The sequence below is a fragment of the Rhincodon typus genome, chromosome 14 (genome assembly GCF_021869965.1).
Source record: "Rhincodon typus isolate 14 chromosome 14, sRhiTyp1.1, whole genome shotgun sequence".
Taxonomy (NCBI): Eukaryota; Metazoa; Chordata; class Chondrichthyes; order Orectolobiformes; family Rhincodontidae; genus Rhincodon; species Rhincodon typus.
In genome coordinates, this window is record NC_063345.1 from 60,930,950 (window position 1) to 60,955,949 (window position 25,000).

The 25,000-nt window shown below is 39.2% G+C and overlaps 1 protein-coding gene across 1 annotated transcript in view; it reads left to right on the top strand.

Moving 5' to 3' along the window:
- LOC109936009 (bromodomain and WD repeat-containing protein 3-like) overlaps positions 1-25,000 on the top strand; it is a 77,119-nt gene that overhangs the window by 50,888 nt on the left and 1,231 nt on the right. The window contains exons 10-22 of the mRNA XM_048604943.1: positions 408-532; positions 1,861-1,943; positions 4,653-4,764; positions 7,953-8,014; positions 8,470-8,625; positions 8,796-8,916; positions 15,266-15,391; positions 15,500-15,578; positions 17,329-17,382; positions 18,006-18,155; positions 20,655-20,807; positions 21,456-21,742; positions 24,899-24,993. Of these exons, the coding sequence (XP_048460900.1) occupies positions 408-532; positions 1,861-1,943; positions 4,653-4,764; positions 7,953-8,014; positions 8,470-8,625; positions 8,796-8,916; positions 15,266-15,391; positions 15,500-15,578; positions 17,329-17,382; positions 18,006-18,155; positions 20,655-20,807; positions 21,456-21,742; positions 24,899-24,993 (1,603 nt within the window). The remainder of the gene's footprint in view (positions 1-407; positions 533-1,860; positions 1,944-4,652; positions 4,765-7,952; positions 8,015-8,469; positions 8,626-8,795; positions 8,917-15,265; positions 15,392-15,499; positions 15,579-17,328; positions 17,383-18,005; positions 18,156-20,654; positions 20,808-21,455; positions 21,743-24,898; positions 24,994-25,000) is intronic.

The window sequence follows — 25,000 nt, forward strand, 5'->3', positions numbered from 1 at the left end:
GTGCAATTAAACCTATTCAAACAGAAATAGTGGGACATGATAATATTCCTTTTATTTACTGTAGGGATGGTGATTGCTAATGACCAGAATTAATGAATTTGAGCATGAAGCAGAGAAAATTGCTGATCAAAAGCATATTAGAACAAATCATAATATTTATACTTTACAAATGTTCTTTTGGGAGGCATTTTCCAAATCACAGCCTTTGCATTAAGTTGAAGAGCTTGTTATAACCTGTGATGAATTCATGTCAGGAAGATATTTTCAGAAACAACCTTTCACAATCACTACAAATAGATTCACGTTGCAGAGAAACGAGGATGTTTAAATTTGTTAACTGCCGGCTTACATTAACCCAGTTGACCTCTGCTAATCAAGCTTTTTCATATTTTCTCCACAATCAATAGGAACAAGAAATTGTAAAGGTGGTTGGCATCAAGTATGAAGTTGGGCCACCTACTTTATGTTGTCTGAAGCTTTCTCTTCTAGACCCCATCACTGGCAAAATGACTGGAGAATCTTTCTCTCTCAAGTAAGTAGAGTTTCAAACAAGAAAACTTAATGTTATAATCCCAGCTGATGTTATGACTGGATAAGTGAAATCCAGAACAAAATGGCTTGATGAATCATGCATGTGTTTTTAACATGTTGATCATTCACGGATACGTAAGTATAGAGGACTGCAGATTTTCTTTTAACAATAAAACAAGTTTATTACATGAAATAGCTTGTTTTTTTTTTATTATGGAGCACAGTGTGAAAGATCTTAAACTACTTGGCAAAACAAACTCTGATTCCATATCAGAGTGGCCTGACGTAGGGGAGCTGAGGTTTTGAAGATTCTTGAGTTGCTCCACTGCATCTGATAAAGGGTGAGCACTTCTGCTACTGTGCCAGTAGTGAAAGGAGTTAATGTTTAAAGTGGTGGGTAGCATATCAGTCAAGCAGGCTGCTTCGTTTTGGATGATGGGATGGCAAATAATGAGGGTGATGAGTCTGTAGAGGGATATAGACCGGTTAAGTGAGTGGGCAAATACTTGTCAGGTGGCATTTAATGTGGGAAAATGAGAGATTATGCACTTTGGCGGGAATAATTGACCTGAATATTATTTCAGGGTTTAGGGAGCTAAGCAACGGAATTTTGAAGTTCTAGTGTATGAACCTCAAAAGGCTAGCATTCAAGTTCAGCGGGTATTAGGAAAAGCGAAGGGAATGGAGATCTTGCTAAAGCTATATATGGCCCTAGTCAGACTACATCTGGAAAGTTTTGATCCTCTTATCTAAGGATATGTAAATGTTCCAATTATTCCCATTCTTTGTTTCCTATCAGCTAACCGGTTCTCTGTGAACATCTGTAGACTAACCCCAATCTCATGCACTTTGATTTTGCATGCTAATCTCTCATGTGGGACCTTACCAAAAGTCTTCTGAAAGTCCAAGTAAACTGCATCCATTGGCCTTGCCTTATCAGCTATACTAGCCACCTCCTTGAAAAATTCTAGTTGATCTGTCAAGCTTGGTTTCTTATTCATAAATCAGTGCTGTTTTTGACCCATCCTATCACTGTGCCAAAGTGTTCTGCTGTTTAAATCTAGCAACTTCCCCACCAATATCAGGCTAACCAGGCTATAGTTATTGTTTTCTTTCAACTGCCCTTTTTAAATACCATAAAGGCATACTTCCTTCTCTCTTCTTTTTTGTATTCATGCAAAATTATTTAGATTTTCATATTTCCTTGAATCCCTGATGCAGTCTTGATTCCAATGTTAAATGTTGAATTTTGATCTTTTGGACTCAAAGGGAAATTGTTTTGGATTTTTTTTGGTCTAACTACCTTTTGGTGATGTTTCAATATTTTAGGTATCATGATATGCCAGATGTCATTGACTTTTTAGTATTGCGACAATTTTATGAAGAAGCAAAAAAGAGAAACTGGCAAGTTGGTGAGTTTTCCTCCTTTGAATTCTTCTTGTCAGCTTAAAAAGTGATGTCATTTATTCGCTTTCTTCTCTGCTGCTTCATGATTCGATTTTTCAGAATTGCATTGATTTTAAAGAGAAATGGTCTTTGATAGCTCCAAAGAAATCCCAGTTTTTCTAATAACACCTTTAATGTGGGCATCTGAATCCATAGCTAGTTAAGTGGTCTTATAACACTGAAACGAGTAACATGGTACTTGCAGTGTTGCTGGTCAGGATTTGATGATTATTTTTTACTACAAAGCATGAGAAGAAAAATATTAGGGCTATTGATTTACAGGCTGAAAAATGTTTTCTGAAATTATATTTTGGTATTTATTTAGATATCAAATTCTACAACTGCCATTATTGTATGGAAGCAGTAGCTGCTACCATATTCACTGGCATATTGTAATTGATGTTTAACTGAATTGGGTATGTGCTCTTTAGCAAAGCAAAGTCACACTGGAGTATTTTTGGGCTTTAGCAACTGGGATGAGGATTTGGATAGGGCAGCACTGGTAGAGCTGTGGAGATTTAATAACATGGAAAGGTGAATTCATTTGGACCATTTTTAGAAGAGGAGTGAATCGAATTGACAAAAGAGAGCAATTTAATGATACTGCCTAGAATGAAAATTTTTAACTGAGGAAAGATTGCTGAGGCGGAGTTTATGTTCTTTGGAGCAGAGGAAGTGCACATTTCTGGGTGGAGAGCAAGAGCTAGAATCACCGTTCAAATTAGCAGAAGGATTTGAGAAAATCTGAAAAGATGTTTTCTTCAAACATGTGGTGGGAGTCTGGGACTCTGTCTGAATGTCTGGTAGAGATAGAACAATCATTGATGTTACAAACAAAGTGGATATGCAATTGATGTGCCCCAGCCTACAGGATTAAAAAGTTATTCAACTGGACACCTCTTTTGCAGTAAATATAGATGCAGTGGGTGGAATAGTCTTCTCCTGTACCATCCAGTGTCGATGAAGGAGGGGCCTTGAGTTTTGACCGAAGGAAACAGTATGCAGACATTTACTTGCTGACGGATTTCTGCTGTCAATTACAGTAGAGATGGGTGTGGCAGAGAGAACAAGGACCGTTATGGACAAAAATGCAAAGTTGAGAAGTCCACTTTGGGGCAAAGTTGGTGAAATGAAGGCAGCTGATGTTGAGAGTTACTGGGAAAACCAGCGGAATTTGCTGGATAGTCTGAGGATTTGGGAATCCATGCATCTCTGGTATGATAATGGATCTCACGTGTCTCAAGGAGTCTGCATCTCCCCATCCATCTTTCACTCAATTGGTGGAGGTTCTCCTGCCACCGGGAAACTGACATGGGTCTCCTACAGCTATAACGTGATTGCAGTTACCATGGTTCCTGCTGCAATGGGATATATAAAGTCCAGTCCACTTTTTCTAATATGAAATATTAATGTGAGGTTTCCAGCACAGCACAGAAAATAGGGTTAGTGTATTCAGGTGGTGTGCTAAAATATCTGTTTTATAAATGTCCCATGGTGCTTCACAGCACCAAAACACAAGGACATATTAGGTTAGATAACCAGGAACATGATCAGATGTAAGTTTTAAAGATTGCCTCAAAGGAAATGAGGTAGCAAGCCAGAGAAGCAAAGGGAGAGCTTTGAGTCTTGGCAACCAGAGGCATGCCACCAGTGGTGAAATGATTCAAATCAGGGATGCTCAAGAGGCCAGACTTGGCAGAATATAGATATCCTGGACAGTTCTAGAGCTTGGAAATCAGAGTGTTGAGTAAGAGTAGGTCTTGAAAGGGTTTTAAAATAAGGATTAGAATTTGAAAATCAAGACCTGGGCCACTGTAGGTCAGCAAGTATGGGGGTCATAGAGGAATTAGGACTTTATGTCCTTTAAGACATGACGGAGTTTGAAATTGGGTGATGTTAAGGAGGTGGAAAGAGGCAGATTCAGCGATGACACAAATGATGTTAGAACTCATCTCATTGTGCCATAGAGAAAATGTAATATCTAGTAGGTAAGACATTAAAAGGTTTAGTTAAGGAGTTGAGAGTAAAGTTAACTGGGAAATAATGGAATAGAGAAGAAGAAACTTTTTAAAAATAAGTTTGTTTCTAATCTCAATAGTCTTTGTTTTAGTTTTGGACATGCAATGACAGTTACTCCTGATAATTGAAAAACCTTATTAATGTTTCAACATAACAGTTGTTGAACAGAAATATGGTAAGACAGCCCAAGAGAAAGGCAAAGTTTGTGTTTGGAGGCAGAGATGTTAAATTGAGTTAGACTGCAATGATTGACTGCGGAGAAAATGGAGCTTTAAAACTAGTGTGTGAACACCGTGTCAATAACTGCTAGAAATATAGAGTAAGTATGTTCTTGGTGTTGACACTAAGAATGCAACAGTAATTTTTAGCACATGAAATTATTGTGGGTTTATGACCGCTCTAACCTTATTTTATGTTTTTGTTTGGCATTGTCAAAGAAATGCAGCTGTTTGTTGTGATCTTCACATTTTTTGCATTCAGATACTGATTTCCACTGGATCATAACAATATGATTTATAATGAATATTGGTTGCACCTTGTGGTCAACACATTTACAGTTTCTGCCATTGCAAGATAATTCAGGTAAAAGTTAGGTTGCAATCACAGTTGAGTACTTTGAGGGATGCTTAAAATTGTTCTGTTTATTGTTTTACCAGGAGACACGTTTCGCAGTATAATAGATGATGCCTGGTGGTTTGGAACAGTGCAGAGTCAGCAGCCTTTTCAGCCTGAATATCCTGATAGTTTATTCCAATGTTACAATGTTTGGTGAGGAATTATTATCTTTTGGGTGGTGTGAATGAATTTTTTAGATGTATTACATTTTGATTTGAATAAGATCCAGAGATAAAACTGAACACTTATCAGAGGATGGTTTATTTACTAGGACTTAAACTATTTATTTTAGAAATCCAGCACTTCAGAAGTAGAATTCTCCTCTGGCTCTTGTCTTTAATGGTTAGCTGTCTGCTTGCTGTTAGATTTGCCTTGCTGTTCCATTTATGCTTTGTTCAAAGTATTTATTTTGAAATACAACTTTGTACTAATAAAATATTCTGTTATTTAAGTAAAAAACAGCAGTTAAGGGAACTGACATTCCTGTGGAATTTTGATGTTTTGTTCCCTGTGGTAGAAGATAAAATTTTAATGAAAAATAAAATGATTTTCTTAATTTATAAGAATTAAACCTAAAGTGTGCTCAAGAAGGTTTGAAATAGTTTCACTTTCTGCTCGGCAATTTTGTTTTAAATTGGGTGTCTGGGGATGGAGAATGCTAGAGGGAACATATGTCAGAACAAACGAGGACAGTTAATCTCTGTGGTTGGGGAATTGTTAGAAAAAATTCTGAGCAATAGAATTAATCGACACTTGGAAAGGCAGGGATTGATCGTGGATAGACAGCATTGATTTGTTAAAGGGAGATCCTGTCTGCTGAACTTAGTTGAGTTTTTTGAAAAGGTGACTAAATATGTCATACAGTTGATGTGGTTTACACAGATTTCAGTAAGTCCTTTGACAAAGTTCCACGTGGAAGGTTGGTCCAAAAGGTAAGAGCCCATGGGATCCAAGGAGTGTTGGCAAACTGGATCCAAGCTTGGCTTGAAAATAGGAGGCAAGGGGTGATGGTGGAGGGATGTTTTAGTGATTGAAAACCTTTTGACCAGTGGTGTACCATTTTGTTGCACTGTTTGTTATGCACATGAACAACTTGGGTGTGAATGTGGAAGGTATAATTAATAGAATTGCAGATGACACACAAATTGGTGGTGTTGGTAGTGAAGAGGATGGTCTCGGGCTGCAGCCTGGTATTGATCAACTGGTAAATTGGGCAGATCAATGGCAGATTGAACTTAATCCTGATAAGTGCAACGTGATGTGTTTGGGAGGTCCGATAAGGGAGGGATAAAGACAATGAATGGTAGGTCCCCAGGGAATATTGAGGAACAAAGGGATCTTGGTGTACAAGTCTAGCACAGGTAGTTAAGGTGGTGAATAAAGCATCTGGATTCTTGTCTTTAGCCAGGTAGTCTTGGAACAGATTTATAAAACATTGGTTAGGCTGCAGATAGATAGAATATTATTTGAAGTTCTTGTTGCCACACTATTGGAAGAACGTTATTGCACTGGAGAAGAGATTTGCCAGGATGTTGTCTGGTATGAAAAGTTTCAGTTATGAGGAGAGATTGGATAGGCTGGGTTTGTTTTCCTTGGAGCATAGGAGGCTGAGGAAAAATCTGATTGTAATATATTTCAGTTTTGTACATCTCAGACTAGATCTTGAGAATCTGTTCCCCGTGGCACATGTTTCTAAGGCGAGAGGGCGTAAGTTTAAGGTGAGGAGCAGGTGGTTTTGAAGAGATCTGAGAAAAATATTTTTTGCCCAGAGTGGTAGAAATATAGGACATGTTGCCTGAGAGGGTGGTAGAGGCAGGTACACTCTCAACATTTTGAGAAGCATCTGGATGAGCACTTAAAATTGGCAGGGTATAGTAAGTAATGGACCAAGTGTAGGTAAATCGGATCAGTGTAATTGGTGTTTGTTGTTTGGCATAGACCTGGTGGGCCAAAAGGCCTGTTTGTATGGTGTATGACTCTGACTCTAAGCCAGTATCTATTTGGTTAGATCTAAAAAGAATCTCATTACATGAGGCTTGTATTATAGGCCATCCTTTTGGAAAAGATAAAGGGCCAAGTTTTTCAGGTAAATGGAGAAGTTAAACTTTATGTAGAATAGTTATAAAGGGCTTTCATTTATCCCAAAACAGACTGCGTTAGTAATAGTGTTAAGGGCGGAGAGAGAGGGGGAAAAATTTCTGAAGTGTGCTCAAGATAATATGTTTGCATCATTAGGATATTGGTCCAATGAGAAAGAAGTGATTGCTGGATCTGGTTCTGGTGAATGAAGTAGCTCAGTTGGAGGAAGATTCGAGTGGTGATTTATCATCTGGCTACAAAGGAACAGTGGGCTACCTGTCAGGAGGAGATAGGTTGGGTATTTTCTCACATGAGGGTGAAGGACCACAAAGCCCCCCTGAGTTCCCTGGGTGACAAGAAATAGTGAATAAACTGAAGCAGAAAAATGTGTCCGACGAATTTCAGTTGATACGGTTTGGAATGAAGTTGAATATAGAAATCTTGGAGGGACAGTAAAATGTAAGGAGCATAGTATAAACTAATGTAAAAGGAAAGAAGTCCTTTATTGTATACAAATAATAAGAGTGTGGTAAAAGGAGGAGTGAGACCGATGAGGGTCCAAAGATGAGGCCTATGTAAGGAGACAGAATAAGAATATATGTCTGATTGCACTTTATTTGGGTAGCTTGTTGGAGACTCAGCCCTGCTATTTTGGCAGTTGTCTGAAAAAAAAAATGCAGAATGCCCACATTTACCTGACTTTCAGACTCGGGTTGACCGTTTCTGTACTTAATTTCCATTTGCATACACTCTCAGCTCTAGGCTAAAAAGTAACTTCCTTGGCTTTTTTTGATAAGATTACAGGGTAAGTTAATGAGTGTAATTTGGTTGATGCAATTAATGCGTACTTCTAAAATGGTTTTAAAATGTGATGCATAACTAGTTTGACATTAAAGTTAAAGCCCTTGGAATAAAAGGAGTACTGGCAGCATCGATACAAAGATGTGTAAGTTAACAAAATAACAGTGAATGGATATATTAAGTGGGAATTGAATGATCATCTGAAATAAAGTTTGCAGGAGTATGAGTGAAATTACGAGTGAAAAGGGGCTAGCTAAGTTGCCGTTTGCGTTGGCAGTGACGTGTCAGCTGAATATAGCTGCCTGCTCTGACCATTTTTCTCATCTTTATTCAATATTAGTTTTGCCTTTTGATAATGCACCTCTTTTTAAAATGTACAGTTGCTGTGATACTAAGCACATCTGATAAATCTTTGAATCTGCAATCTTAAAGGTTCTTTAAATTATTTGTGGTATTTGTAGCTGGGATAATAACGAGTTGGAGAAGATGAGCCCATGGGACATGGAACCCATTCCAGATGATGGTAGGACACTTAAATTAATTTTGACAGTATTGTATTGAAAATGCATATAAAACAACTGTATATAATATCCCTGCACTGTTCTTTGCATATCTGAAGTAAATAATTTCATTTTAATAGATTTAAGTAATTTTCCCCTTTTTGCATGAATTTTGGAATTTCATGTTAAGATAAAATTTGTTGGAGCAATTGTAGAATGTTTTCTGAAATAAAATCTGATTTTGAAATTCTCAGATTACATTATTCACTTTTGACACAGCAATTAGTCTATCTAAAAGTTAATACCTCACCAGTAGATACACTAAACAATCATAATTTCATACACTTTTGCAGTTTAGGATATTTTAAGATGATTGTTACAAAGGAATTAGAAACCACTTTCTAGAATTACTTCTTTCACTTCCTAAAAAAATGCAAGACATCCATCTTTTTAGTATCAATGGTGTTTGCTTTTGCAGCTATCTACCCTGAAGAAATTGGTGCCAGTGTTCCTGTTACTCCAGAGGAACTGAAACGCTTGTTATATAAACCTCAGGAGGGTGAATGGGGATCTAGTTCTGCAGATGAACAACATAAGCGTATCATTCAGGGAATCAGTCAACTGATGACACTTGGTAATTGCCCACAGCAGTTATTTTCAGTTTTAAATTATTGGTAATGACTATTGTGTAGAGATGTTAAAATGATTAAAATCTGTTATCGTTTAAGTCAGATATTAGCAAAATGAATGCTTTAGAGAAACCAATAAAAGTACTAAGTATGCAAATTTTAATTTATTCGGCAGAAATAGCCGCACCATTCTCTGCCCCTGTGGATCTCTGTGCCTATCCACTATATTGCACTGTGGTTGCATATCCAACAGACCTAAGCACCATCAAGAAGAAATTAGAAAACGGGTTTTATAGGTGAGTTGTCACTTCTGCTTCAGAAAAGAAGTTTCCTTCAATTCTTTGCATTTATTCCCCAACCCTAATTACAGTGAGTAGGTGGTAGTGGAAACTTCCATTGTAGCATGTTGTGTGGGACTAGAATTGTGTCTAAACCAGGGTAGGAATAGTGAAAAGGTATTCTTGAACAAATTACTGGATTTATTGAATTCCATTCGGCCTGGATTTTGAAGTCAAATGCGATATGAATCAATGACCGTTAGGTACCAGTCCACAATTTTTTTTAAAATTTCTAAATGTAAGTACCTGTTATGCTGTGACATGTTAGAAACTCGGAGGCCTTTTTTTTTCTGTCTGTGGAGCAAAGCAGGAGGCAAAAATGTAAACTGGGACTGGTAAATATTGAACACATTCTGTCACAGCCAATTAAGTATCAAGTGCTGAGTAGAGCACATACCCAATATGATGGTCCATAGTCCCACCAGATGAATTTCTGCAACCAGAACATTTATCTGAATTCCCTATTCACCTTCTGTAATATTTTTAATGGAACAACTACTTTCAGGTTTCAGGAAACATGAACTTTTAGAATTCCGGTCTTCTGTATTTCCACCACATGTTTGCATTGTTTTTCAAGTTTTCTTTGCAGGTTTAAGAAATTGATTGTCAAAACTAAAGTAGAGTCATGTTTGATTCATGGATCAAGATTCTGTTTCCAATTGAAGCAGCTTTTGTTTTCTTTTAATTCAATTGTTTCTCAGTTTATGCTCTGTTCTAATAGAACTGCTCTGCCCATATATCCAGTGAGGTGGGGGGGATTTTGTTTTTATTCATTCCTGGGACGTGGGCAGCCATCATTTATTGCCTGCCCCTGGTTGCCCTTGAGAAGATGGTGGTGAACTGCTGAAGTACATGTGCTGTATGTTGACTGACAATGCCCCTAGAGAGTATTCTAGGGTTTCTGCTGCCCTTCTTCTAGATACATGTTTGGAAGATGCTGTCTAAGGATCTTTGAATTTCTGCAGTGCATCTAGTAGAGAGTACACATTGCTGCAACTGAGTGTTGTTGGCTGAGGGATTGGTTGCTTTTGGATGTGGTGCCTATCAAGGGGTTGCATTGTCCTGAATGATATCAAGCTTCTAGAGGGTTATTGGAGCTGCATCGATCCAGGCAAGTGGGGAGTATTCCGTCATACTCCTGACTTGCACCTTCTAGAAGGTGGACAGGGTACAGGAAGTCAGGGAAGTGAGTTACTCAGTGCAGCATTCCTAGACTCTGACCTGTGCTTGTAGTCACTGTGTTTATGTGGCGAGGTCCAGTTGAGTTTCTGGTCAGTCGTAACCTTGAGGATGTTGATAGTGGTGGAATTCTGTGATTACACTTTTGAATGTCATGGGGTGGTGGTTATATTGACCACCTCTAGTAAGAGACATTGTCTGGCATTTGTATGGTGCAATTGTTACTTGCCACTTCCTCGCCCAAGCCTGGATATGGTTCAGATCTTGTTGAATTTGGACATGGATTGCTTCAGCATCTGAGGAGTTACGAATGGTGCGAAACATTATGCAGCCGTTGGCAAACATTCCCACTTCTGACCTTATCATGGAGGGAAGGAAGCAGAGTGGCACAGCAAGAGCATGCTATACCCATTACCCAGAGCTTAGTGGATCGAAACTATCCTCTGCTATTTGCTTTTCCCATTACCACTGCAAGGGTGCATGTGCCATGCCTGTGACTGTTGTTACCAGTAATTAGACTCTAGCTACAGGTATGCAATTATAAACTATAGTGAAAATAGGTTACGGGGCAAAGGGGGACAAACTGCAAAGACAGTTAAGTAGTCGTTGTTCCCAGGTTATGTGGCTGAAATATCTTTATGGTTCTTCTGGCCAGTACATTGCTTCAGTCATCTTTCTCCAGATGCTTCTACTAACTGGTAAGAGACACAAGGTGGCCGGTTCAATTACAAAATTTCTGACTCACCAGTTAGAAGCCACAGCTTACAACAACTTTCTTTTCAGGTTTAAAGTCAATTTTAACTGTAAAACAGAGGGACTGCTTCTGAGCTGGAGAAGAATTGAGCAGTCTGTCTAACTTGTTCCCAGCTCCAAGCTGCTCAGTTACCTGAGGACTAATCACACAGCTGTTGGCAGGCAAAAGGTCTCTGTCATTGACTGGTTGCCAGTCCATAGACCAAGCAACTTTGTGTTAGTAACAAAAGCTGCATCATGCACCCCTTGGCTCCAAATCATCTGCAACTCAAACTTCAATTATCGCTTGTTCAAACAATTGTTTAAATTGTGCTTGCCATGAATGTCAGCTTAATTGCTTTCAAAATATACTGACACCCTTCCAAACACTGGTTTTAAAACAGCTACTTCTAATTTCATTCCACAGTACTTAAAAAGTGCAAAAATAAAAAGATAGTCCTTACGTCGGATTTAAACTGCTGCTGGAAAGGAGCAAGACCACACCATGTAAATTGTGAAGAATTTTGGGAGTAAATGGAAATTATCAGCTTTCAGCATTGTTTGAACTTCTATTTACTTTATAGCACTTCCTTTCCTCTAAAGCCCAGGATATATATAAAGATGGCACATAGCATGTGCTACATTGGAGATAGGTGGAGCATTTTCAAAAAAAAAAATTGGAGTCACACAATTCCCTCTGCAATAAAAACAATAAAGATCTTAGTGGTAATACTCAGTTTGATTTATTCAGTCATTATACATGAAGTTTAATAATATAGTGAGTATGCAGTGAAATTCCCATAATATTAAAATATTATCCTTTTATCCAAGGTATATATTATAGTAGAAGTCAGATAATAAAAGAATTAATGGCAGTACATCACCTTTGTCAACTCTGTCATAAAATGTGATTTCACACTAATCATGCAAGACTTTAGTATCAACATTTGCACTGAATTGGATCAACTTAGTATTCACAAAACAGCAGACAATCCCAAGTGAAGAGGAGTGTGACGTGCTAACCAAAAGCGCATACAAGAATGAAAATAGGTTATGGGGCAAAGGGGGACGATCACCAATCACTATAAATCAGAATTAGGTAGACAGAAATAACTACCAGTGATGTAAAAGTGAAACATGAATAATCAATCTAAACATTGCTTTGAATTGCCACTTTAAAATAGCTAGTTGAAATTTACAGAACAACTTAATATTTGTTCTCACTATTAGAAACACAAAGAAGCAAAATGTTGTAGATATGCTCATCTTTATTCATATAGTTAGTTATTCACACAATGTTATAAACGTACTTTAGAGATCAAGAGAACCTAAATCCTGTTGTTGGGAGTAAACCAGTTGCAAAAGATAGTGAAGACTCTTATGACAACACAAGATGCGGATAAATGCTGCAAATTCAAAATACCAAGGCATTGATACCTTAAACCCTCTGCCCAGCCCTTTGTAATCAGAGCATTAGAATATTGTGGGTACTCAAGGTTACCAGTCTCTCAATACCTTCTTGGGTGTTGGTTTTAGGGTATTCATGATCAGTTACCTAATATAGGCAGTGAACAATTCATAACAATTTTCTGATAGTTTGTAGAGAAGCAGTTAGACATGGTACACTAGGCAAAGAACTGAAATATATGACCCATGGTAGATGAGAATGCTTTACTGATCCTGGAGCCATTCTGTAGAATGAAGGAACAGAGGCAGCACACTCCTAAGTCCCAATTGTCCTATTTTCTTTTATGGTGGTGTCTGTTTCAACAGTCTTTGTTCTTCCTTCAGTCTTTTTGAGCCTTTCTCAAAGGGGATTGTATGGCTTATCCCCTGGATCTTCTTTCCCCTTTCTCCCTTCCTGTCCCTGTCGATGTACTTTATTTTGGAGACTGACAGTTAATGCTTGAAACTTAATTTTTCATTCTTTTTAAGACTGAAATCTTCTTAGTTTCAATATACTGCATTGATATTAGAGTAGGGTGATGTCTAGTAAATGTTTGACATGAATCAAAACTTTAATGATTCTTAGGACTATTCTCTTTACATTTGATGAAGGCTGGTTACTAATGTGATAGTTAGATTAGATCCCATGCTACACTGGAAATATCAAATATGGTATGCTGAGTTAACACAGCTTTAAGGGCCAAATTAATTCTCAACAAGAGTGGGAAAAATCCATTCAGAGATAATAACAACTGCCAAAGCTGGAGTTAGAGATAACAGTGTGGAGCTGGAGAAACGCAGCAGGCCAGGCAGCATCGGGGAGCAGGAAAGCGGACGTTTCGGGTCGGGAGAAGGGTCCTGACCCGAAACGTCAGCTTTCCTGCTCCCCTGATGCTGCCTGGCCTGCTGTGTTCCTCCAGCTCCACATTGTGTTATCTCTGGGAAGAAACCAGGATGGCCTTCCAATCATTGTTTCGTGACAGTAGCCAGACATCCAATACTAGTTCCCATTCTCTTAACCCGAGTATGTTCTGTTCGGCAGATTAAGCTGGGAAACTTTGGCCTATAGAAAGGATCAGAACTGAGACATATAGGTACATGCAGATCTGTGCAAGAGGAGCATGTTCCATCTGCCAGGCCCCATAGCAGAGAGGCGAATTTGGCTCTTTCTTTTCCAGACACACACATTCCAATGTTTAGGGTTTGAGTGAAGATTTGTAGCTCGGGTGCTGGTTGTAGATGTTGGCGTGTTTGCCGAGCTGGGAGGTTTGATAGCAGATGTTTCATCCCCTCACTAAGTGGCATCTTCAGTGCTGTAGAGCCTCCTGTGAAGCGCTGTTGTCTTGTGCCGGTTCAAATTTACATGGCCCGGTTTTTTCTGCTTCCGGTAAGTGCCGGTTCTGGCTGTACGTTGTAATAGTTGGTATATCTGATCTAATTCAGTGTGTTTGTTGATGGGGTCTGCGGGTGAATGCCAAGCTTCCAAGAATTTCCCTGGCTGTCCTCTGTTTGGCTTGTCCAATGATAGTAGTGTTATCCCAGTTGAAAGTGTAGTTTATCTCATCTGTATTGAAACCAAGGACATCTAATCGTGTCGTTTAGTTGCTAGCTGGTGTTCGTGGATGCGGCTTGCTAGTTGTCTGCACAAAACACTACCTGGGACAAATGGCAGGCTTGTCGTAATGTCATTGAGAATGATATTTATTGGAATTCATCGCCTACCCTACATCATTAAGAGCAACAAATTAACTGTGGGGACTGGATGTTAAACATGTGCCCTGCCAATGCACAAGCCTATTCTTTGTTACTACAGTGTCTTGCATCATCTTATTGGGAGTATATTTCTTTCATTCAAATTGTAAATGTTGCTTAATTCTACTTATTCCATTCACATGGATGCTCTGCCTGGGGTCATAGTCTGTCTTTCTGTCTTCCATGCTCTCACCATGATGTTTCCCAATGTTATTTTGATATTAGGAAATGTCATTCTATGCTTAGCTTTGATAAACTGCTGTTTGGTGCAAAAGTAATCCTGTGTTGTAGCTTCAGCATGTTGACACTTCATTTATGGAGATGCCTGTTGCTGCTCCTTTCCTGCTCTCCTGCACTCTTCATTGAACCAGGGTTGATCCCCTGGCTCAATGGTGGATGTAGAGTGGGAATATACCCACCAGAAGTTACAAATTGTGTCTGAATGCAGTTCTGCTGCTTCTGATGTTCAACAGCACCTCGTGTATACCCAGTTGTGAATTGTTACATCTTCTTGAAATCTGTTTCATTTATTCATGTCTCATAACATGTAGGAGGGTATCCTCAATGTTAAGATGGTACTATGTCCATGTGGACACTGTACAGGGCACCCAGCATTTACTGTGATAGGTGGACGTAACTGCCTCAGGTAGCATAGTGAGAACAAGGCTAAGTGGATGTTCTCATCACCTGTTGCATATCTAGTTCTAGCATCTATCCTTTAAGGCTCAGTCAGTAGTGATGCTCCCTCATTCAGAATACATTCTGTAACTTTGCCACACTTGACGATGCTTCCTCCAACTTGTGCACAACTTCAAATCATTGGCTGAGGAGGGGGACTGTAGGGTGTAATCAGCAGGAGCTTTCCTTGCCCGTATTTGACCTGATGCCATGAGGTTTCGTGAGGACCTGATACTTCACTGAAGAGATCCCACTTTATCACCATGTTTAGGCTTTTCTAAATTTGCCAGCAGCTTCCCTTCTTCCAAACCACTTTTTCTTTCTTCTGACTAAGTTGCTGCGATTAGAAATTGAGTGATGTAAATACAAAATCAATATGTTTGCTATTCATCAACAAGAAACAAAATCAATGAAGTGGGTAAAAAATAATACTTGTGACCAGTAATTGGTACATTTCAGTATAGTTGTAGACTCTGCTGGATTGATAATGGATGCCTTGTTGTTGACGTCTGAATTCTAGGACAGTTTCTGCCCTGATGTGGGAAGTAAGATATATTGAACATAATGCTAGAACTTTCAATGAGCTCGACAGTCCAATTGTCAAGTCTGCCAAGTTAATTACAGACACATTACTTCAGTTCATTGGGTGAGTTGATGTTTTCTTTTACTTTATGAACAGCAAAGTTTGCACAATCTTCTTAATGTTTGATTTTATGCCATAGTTTACCAATTACCATTTCTTTGTTGTTTATAGGGACCAGAGTTGCACCAACATGTTAGAGCTGTATGAAAAAGTTAAGGCAGAGGAACTTAGCAGTGATGAAAATGACAAGGTGAGAGATCTTCGCAACATTACCATCAAAAATATCAACTGGTTTACTTTCTGTAAAGAGATTAAATATGGGATGTGCTGTGTTTCAAATACTACTAGACATTGGAGTGATTGCCTCTTTATTTCAAGTCTGATGTAGAGTAGATACTGTCCCTATGGTGGACGATTGGGTGGTACATTTAACATAATGATGGAACATTGGACAAGTTAGAGTTGCTCTCCCTAGAGCAGAGAAGTATGAGAGTTATTTAAAGGTACTGAAGGTAACTTGAGAGTTACTTTCAAAGTGATGAGAAGTTTTAAGGTTGATTGGAAAAGATCTATTCTCTTTAGTGTGTTATCAGAATTCATATAGATATAATCGTTATAGATCTGTGACAGTTTCTCATCCTCCAATAACTGTCTAAGTCCAGTTTTTACATTGTTTATGGAATCAGCCTTCACCATTTCTTCTGTTAGGTCGAGCATACTGAATTCCAACAACCCAGTGCAAAAGACGTTACTTCATCTCCCCTCTAAGTCTGTATGACTTGTAGGTATTGATTTGCTCACCAAAGAGATTATCTACTCTATCAAAGCTTTTCATCACCTCAAAACTCGGTTAAGTCACTCATTTTCTCTTCCGTTGAAGAAAACGCTCCAAACCTTCCCTGATATGTGAAGTTAACTGTGTTACATAATTGTCCTCCATAGGAAGAATATCTAACCAAAAGCAAAGATAAGTGGGTTGTTTTTAGGTTGGCAAGCTATAACTAGTGAGTTTTCTGAGGGATTGGTATTGGGGCCTTCAGTAAGTGCACACTATCAATGTTCTGGACTGAGTGTATGGTAGATGAATTTGCTGAGAACGCCTAGTTAGGCAGGAAAATAAATTATCAAGAGGAGTTGGAGTCGAGATACAGATATAGATAGATTAAGAAAACAGGCAATGCAGGATAATTCCAGTAGGTCTGGCAGCCAGTGTGGAGAGAAAATAGAGTCAACACTTTGTGTCCAGTGACCTTTTCTTCAGAACTGATTTTAGCTTGGAAACGTGATATTTACGCTGAAAACCAGGATGGGGCAGGAGAGGGAGGAGAAAAAAAAAGTGAACAATGGGTGAAGCTGGAGCCCAGATAGAGAGAAAAAACAGCAGTTTAGCAGACAAAAGAATGCATGATGGTGAGTTGGGGAGAAATTAAAACTGCTAATGGGGGCAATCAGTGGGTGAAGATGGGTTGGCTGTGATGAATGCAGCCCATGTGATGACAAAACCTGGGATGTGCGGTGTGTAAACAACAAAAAAGCAGATGCTTTGGCCACCTTTTTCCTCAACCAAGGATTTCCCACCAAAGTGGTTGTTAGGGCCCTCAGCCGTGTCCAGTCCATTTTGCACAGAGTAGACATTTATTCAAGGCCAAATTGATTTTTTGCTACACAAGGACATTCAGGGCTATGGGAGGCAGACAGGATAGTTGAATTGAGATCAGCATCAGCCTCGATTTTATTGATTATGTGGGCAGGCTTGAAGGGCCAAATGGTCTACCCAAACTCCTAAGTTGTTTGTGCAGTCATGTATAATATACAAAATTTACTAAACAAATTTGCCTTTGTACAGACATTAATGTTATAGGATAAAAGAATATTTCGCAAAAGCTGCAAGCAGTACTTGCTGCCTGAGTAAACTTAATCTGCAAAATAAGCCAGTTTAATTAAAAGCTTCCTTTAGATCCACTTTGTTAATTTTTTAACTTACTTTCAAATAAATCTAGGAAATGGCTGCAGAATTAGATTCTGATGCTCCAGGAACTTCGTCAGACACAATAGTGAGTATAAAAGTGCATACCTGTCGAAAATTTCATTTGTTATTGCACTGTTTCATTGGGTTGATTTTCGTGTCATAGCAGTATACAGTTTATTTGCCTATTATTCTGTATAATAAGTTGTACCCTTTTCTTGTAATGTAGCTGCAGCTAAAAATTTTCAGTTTGTCTTAATCATCATAATTTTGCTTTAAACATTCTCACCCATTCTTCCTTTGAATGTAGCGTCCGAACTGATATTGAAAGGTTGATAAATGTAGACGTTATTACTCCTGATAACTGTTAAAAAAGAGCAGTTCCATGTGGCCAGGGCTGTTTAATTCTTTGTTCATGCTGCTCCTTTGTTCCCTCACTCTGTGAGAGACTACATGTCACTGCCTTCACTCGAAAACTGGGAAAGCTAGGTTCCAAATGTAGAAGGACAGTAACAGTGACACAACACTACTCCTATTTCCAATGATGTTCCACTTATAAAAACAATGCCATGCTAACTGGTTTAATAGTTTATCATTAAAGTACAATCTAATCTCCCTCCCTCATCTCCTCCTCTACCTCTCCTGCTCTCTTGCCTCCTCCGCGCAAACAAAATTGCCTTTAACCGAGCATATTTCTTCTCTTTACCTCAGCATCGGCTCCCAAGGCAGTTGAACAGAAGGCCAGCGCTCAGTATTGATGTTAATGCCTGGAAAGAGCAATGCAGAGAGTTTCTGAACCTCATGTTCCAGTGTGAGGACTCTGAACCTTTTAGACAGCCAGTGGATCTCTTTGCATATCCTGTACGTGGTGTTTTCTCAAATTATTACAGTTTTAAAATTTGCATTAACTTTCGTTATTAGGTTTCTGCTTTAAGATGTGTCTGGAGGACTCGGGAATGTCCTGTACCTTGACTTTCTTTTAACATGGAATAATCTTACTTATGAAGCAGGGCACCTCCTTTAATATTTGCAAAGGAGATCTATTGTCTTTTTAAAACTTCAGATTTTATTAAAGCATTTAATAGAAAAATATTTTGAATGAGCATATAATCCTAATGAGATAAGTTAAACTCCTTCCTAATGAATGATAAAATATTACAATATAGTAAGTGGGCAGTCTTGCGGATTGAAATTAAGCACGACAGCAGACGTTGTAGAGTTATTTCATGTCTTATTTTAAGTTGGCTACTCAGCAAGGTTAGGATTGTTATGAAGCAATTGTAACTTCATGTTGATCTTAAACCTGTTTTGAATATTAAGATCAGAGCAGATTTTAAAGCACCATAAAATGCTGCACTATCCTAGGAAGTCTTGCTTATTTGGCTTTGCGGTTGGGTGGTGTGACTCCAGATTTAGATGATGTAGTTGCAGCAAAAGCCATCCATCTTGTGACCGCCTTTTGTCTCAGAAAATACTTGTGCTTTGGTGGTAATTCTTATGTTTAGTATGGCCTAGTGTGGTTCAGGAGCCACACTCTGGCACGGCAGTGACAATGCATTAGCTGCAGTGGGATACAGTGAGCTGACAAGGTGCAATATTCACTGGCCTTAGTTTTTCTCGGTCAGCTGGGTTTTCCTTGCTCATCCTTTGTAACGTCCCTTGAGCAGTCAGCTGCCAAAGCTTACTGCTGTCAGTAGTTATCTTAAGTTTACACTGTTAGTTTCTGCTATTTTCATATTTCACTTTCATGTGTCCTGTTTTTAGAGGTGTGGACTTCCAGAAGGCTGTAATGCAGTAGCTACTTCCACATACAAAGGTCCATGTGGATTTGTAGTGTCATCAATCAATAAACGTGCCCAAACCAATATTAATGAGTGTATGCTAGGTGAAGTTGGCATTTTTCTTATTCATGGGATGTGGCCATCGATGGCTGGACCAGCATGTATTGCCCTTCAGAAGGTGGTGATGAGATGCCTTTTTGAACTGCTGCAGTCTAATTGGGGTACTTGGACCACAATGCCTTGAGGGAGGGTGTTCCAAGATTTTTAATTCAGTAATAGGGAAGGAATGGTGATCTTTTCCCAAGTCAAGATGGTGAGTAACTACAGTGGATACATTGGTGATGCTCCAATGTATCTGCTGCCTTGTCTTTCTGAATGGATGCAGTCGGAGGTTTGGAAGATGCTACCTGAGGAACCTTGGTGAATTTCTGCAGTGTAGCTTGTAGATAGGACACACTGCTACTACTGAGCCTCTGTAATAGAGGGAGTAGATGTTTGTGAATGTGGTGCCAATAAAATGGGCTGCTTTGTGCTGGATTGTGTCAGCCTCAAGTACCAGATTTTAGTCTAGAAATGCAAAGTTATCAATAACATTCAACAACATGTTCTGTCATTGCATTGACATATTATAACAGCATCCTGGACCATGGCATTTTGATGCTGATGGCCAAAGCAGACTCCTTACAGGCATGACAATGCCTGTCCATTTGCCTCTGGACGTGTTCCTCCACATAGAATGCTAATGTAGAATCATTGACATAGACCAACTCTCTGAAGAGGGCTTGTCACTTTTTTTTGTCTTGGGTGTCAGGCAGCTTAAGTGAACTCCTGTTCATTTGGTCAAATGCCTTGGTGAGAATGATGTAGGCAGTAGGTAATAGCTGCCTTCGCTCATGACAAATGTCAGGCAGTCACCGGATTGAGAAGATCATGTCAATTGTAAAGCTTCCTGTTTTGAAGTCAGACTGGGATTCGTGCTAGTTATATTCAGCCAGGATTTGCAATCTGATCGGATTAACACAGGCAATACTTTTACAATGTGCTCTGCAAGAAGATACCTTGATAGCTATTCCAATTGCTGCAGTCGCCTGTCTTGCACAGGATTACCATCTTTGAATCCTATATACCTGGGCACTGTCCTTTACATACAGCAGAGGCAAAAGAAATTTATGCAGATGTTGCAGGAGTATGGTTTTTCATACTTAATGAGTTCAGGCAGTGTAGCATCAGCACCTGGAGATTTGCTAACAATAGGTGAGTTTCACCTTTTTATTCATATTAAACCCCAGATTGAATATTAAGGCAGAGTCTGTTATAAAGCAAAGTAACAGGCTTCTTGAGGAAGTCACTTTGAGTTTGGTTAAGGATATGACTGCCTATAGTACGGCTATATCCATAATTCCATTGGACTTAATTTATTAAAACTGATTTGTTCAAAATTGATTTTGGAGAAAATGGGTTCTTGAAGTTTGATTTTCCGTTGAATTTGAGGAGAAAATCTGTACCAGGAACATATTGTGCTTATTTGATGCAAATATTTCCACCTGTCAACTGCAATATGTGTTCGTTCCGTTCTTAGGACTATCGGGACATCATCGATGTTCCGATGGACTTCAACACTGTGAAAGAAACACTAGAAGAAGGAAATTATGAAACCCCTCTGGAGTTCTGCAAGGATGTTCGTTTAATATTCAGCAACGCCAAAGCCTACACGCCCAACAAGAAATCAAGGGTAAAAGGAATACTTTCTTTTGGAAAGGTTTGTGTAAGACATTTGATTTACAGTTGACCTGCTCCTCATTGGGAGACATTTTATCAAAAAACATTAACATCGAGGGACATTTTTAAACATTTGTTTTGTGATGAAGGTAAATGGATGAAGTTCCAATTTCCATATTGACCAAATTTATGCTTTGTTGGTGGAATATTTTAACAAGTTGATAAATTGTTGTGTAAAACTAATGTGATGGACATTGATTAAAAAACATCTGTCGAGTAATCTACTTATATAAATTTGAGGTGGCCAATGGCCAAAGAGGGTAATGGGAAACAATAGTAACATTGCTTCCACTGAATTTAAATATCTACAACCAACCAAAATATTTTCTAGTCCTGTCATTTTATGAAATAAGTCTAGTTTTATTGCATTGCTGTTATATGGACAATCAACCCTGCAACAGATTTGACTTGCACTAGCAAGTTGTTCGGGGGAGAGTAAACAATCGTCTCAATGCACTACTTAGACTTCTTACTTCCATATTTTGAAATTCAGTGGAAAATGCTGTTGGGTGCAGCCGGCAAAATTTTGACTTTGCTCTAACAATAATAAAGCATTATAAATTACAAATGTTTACTTTGATATATTTGTTTGTGGTTACAGATATACAGCATGACACTCAGGTTGTCTGCCTTATTTGAAACACAAATTACAAAAATAATTTCAGACTACAAGTCTGCCTTGAAGTGCCAAAAAAAGAATAAACCACGACAGAAGTATAGAAAGAGATTCAAAAGCAGCAGTAGTAGTAGCAGCAGCAGCAGCACGAGCAGTTCTCGGTCCGGCAGCAGGAGCAGTTCTCGGTCCGGCAGCAGGAGCAGTTCTCGGTCCGGCAGCAGGAGCAGTTCTCGGTCCCGTAGTGGTTCAGGTTGCAGTAGCAGAGCATCCAGGTAAAACAATAAGCATGTTTGTGCCTAGTTCCTATGAGAGTATTATATCATGGCAAGTGCATATTTCCTGAAATAAACAGGAGATTCTTTATGTGATTAGATATAGTATATGGTTAAAGAAGAAAAATCAATTGCTTTTTTTTCTGATGGATAACATCATTCTCCTGCTTCTGTCTGACAACAGTTAGCAGAAAGCAATGCCCCCACAGCGTTTTAGCTGACTTTTATTGCCAAATCATGCAATTTCCAGATCTATTTGTCAGCGAACTTAGGTCCACATCCAAATAAGTTGCATATCAGCTGGGAAAAGATAATGTTTGATTTTCAGAGCTGTATAATACCTCACATTTTGGAATATGTGCAGCTTTTTAGACATAAAATTTTCCTCAAGTGAGAGATTTTGAATTGGGAATCAAAAGGAGTAATGATATAATAAAAAGCCTTGATCAAATTCTAATTGATATACAAGGGGGTTGTACAATACTGTGATTAAAAGCCATGGTGACCAGTATCGTGTCTGGTACCAATAATTTAAAACTTTGACCAAAGTTTATGCATTTCATTTGCAAGCTAAAAATTGGCTGGTGATGAAGCCATTTTAAACTCAGCCCACATCTTCCAAGATTTGGAGGTGCTAGTATTGGACCTGGGTTGGACAAGGGTGGACATGTCACCTGACAAAGAATCAGCGCTCCAAAAGTTTGAGATTTCAAATAAACCTGTTGGACTATAACCTGGTGACGTGTGACTTCTGGCCACATCTTCCAAGTCTTGGGTGATTACTTACTTGTGGTGGCTTCCATATAAAATGAGGGAAGTTGAAAGACATGTTTATGAAACAAAAAATGAAGAACTGCATTTATGTAGCACTTTTCACCAGCACCGGATGTCTCAAAGTCCCTGTAGAGCCAAAGTCCTGCTTTCACGTCGAGAATATCCTTTTATTGTGTTTTGTGGCACTGTCGTTGCGCTAAATGAAACAGACTGAGAACAAATCCAAAAACTCAAGCCTCAGCATCTATAAGGCACTGTGGGTTATCAACAGCAGCAGTATTGTACTTCACAGTCTGCAACCTCATGATCCGGCATACCCTCATTTGAACATCAAGCCAAAGAGTCCTGTTTCAATGGACAGTGCTGGGGGGCATGCTAAGAGCAGCACCAGGCATACCTAAAAATAAGATGTTAACCTGGTGAAGGTATTAAACAAAACTATCTTGCATGCCAAATAGCATAAGCAGCAAATGGTAGGCAGAGCTAAGTGATCTCGCGACTAACAGATCACATCTAAGCTCTGCAGTCCTGCCGCATCCAGTCGTGAAAGTGGACACTTAATCAACTTGCTGGAGGAGGAGACTTCATAAATATCCCCATCCTCAATGTTGGAATAGACCAACAAATTAGTCCAAAAGATGAGACTGAAGCATTCATAGCCAGAAGTGCTGAGTGGATGATCCATCTTGGCTTCCTCTGGTGGTCCCCAGTATCGTAGATACCAGTCTTCAGCCAACGACTTACTCAGTGACTCCCAGTTTCAGTTCCACCAGGGCCATTCAGATCCTGACCTCATTACAGTCTTGGTTCAAATATGAACAAAAGAGCTACATTTCAGAGGTGAGATCTTGACATCAAGGCTACATTTGACAGTCGTATAAAGGAGCTCTAGCCAAACTAGAATTGGCTATCAAGGGCAAACTATTCGCTGCCTGGAGTCAAACCTGACACACACAAAGATGATAGTGGTTGTTAGTCGTTTCAGCTCCAGGGCATCTCTGCTTGACCCCCTCAGGATTGTGTGTTAGACTGAACCATCTTCAGCTGTTTCATCAATGACCTTCCTTCATAATAATGTCAGAAATGGGGATGTTTGCCTTCGATTACATAATGTTCAGCACCATTCACAACTTTTCAGATACTGAAGCAGTTGGTGTTCAAATGCAACAGAATCTGAGCGAAGTCCAGACTTGGCTGAAAAGTGGCAAGTAACATTCCAATCTCACAAATGCCAGGCATTGACCATCTCTAATAAGAGAGAATCTAACCATCAACCTTTGTGTTGTCAGTGGTGTTAACATCACTGAATCCTTCATTATCAACATCCTGGAGATTACCGTTGACCAGAAATTCAATGGATTTGCCACATAAAAACAGTGGCTACAAGAACAGGCCAGAGGCTAGAAATATTGTGGTGAGTAAATCACCACCTGACTCGCTGTACCCTGTCCACCCTCAATGATGCACAAGTCAGGAATACTCACCACTTTCCTGGATGAGTGCAACACCAACAGTACTCAATAAGCTTGACAGCATTCAGGACAAAACCCACTTGATTGGAACCACATCCACAAACATCACTGCCTCTACTGGCGGCGCTCAGTACCAGCAGTGTGTACTATCTACAAGATGCACTGCAGAAATTCACCAAAGATCCTTAGTACCTTTTTGAAACCTATGACCACATCCATCTAGAAGGATAAGGACAACAGATTCATGGGAATACCACCACCTGCAAGTTGCCCTCCAAAGCATTCACCATCCTTTGTGGTCACTGGGTCAAAATCCTGGAATTCTCTCCCTAAGGACATTTAATGTCAACCTTGATCATGGACCTCAGTGATGCAAGAAGGCAGCTCACCATCACCTTCTCAAGGGTGCCTAAGGATGGGTAATAAATGCTGGCCTGCCAGCCACACCAGTGTCCCGTTGAGTGCACTGGAAAAAGAACTTTACATCAGTGCAGTACTTTTTAACTTGTCAAAGAGGAAATGCTGCAGCTTTTATGACACAGCGAATTCCACAAGCAACAATAGGAAAGCAGATAAGGCCTCTGTTTAGAGTCTGATCAAAACATGGCATCTCTGAAAGTAGGGCAATCCCTCATTACTATAGGGGTCAAGTACTGAGCATTGATAAATCTCCAGACTTTTCTTCAGTGGCAATTTAATTCTGTTGTTATAAACTCTGTGTGCTGTAATTTTCCAGTCTTACTGTCACACCAATTAAGTTATTTTGGATTGATATCAGATATAAAGCACTCAATTAAATGTTTTCACTGTTTTACTGCAACATTGAAAGGAATTGATAGTTGCACTTCAGGCTCATATCATAAAGGAAAAATATAAAAATTATTTACTATTCTGGTTTCATGTCTTTTAGCCTAGCGCGTGAACTAACAAACACTCCACCTAAGGAAGACCTGAATATCTCACCGTCTTGTTCAGTTAGAGCTATTACATCAAGAACAACTCCAGGTGAGAG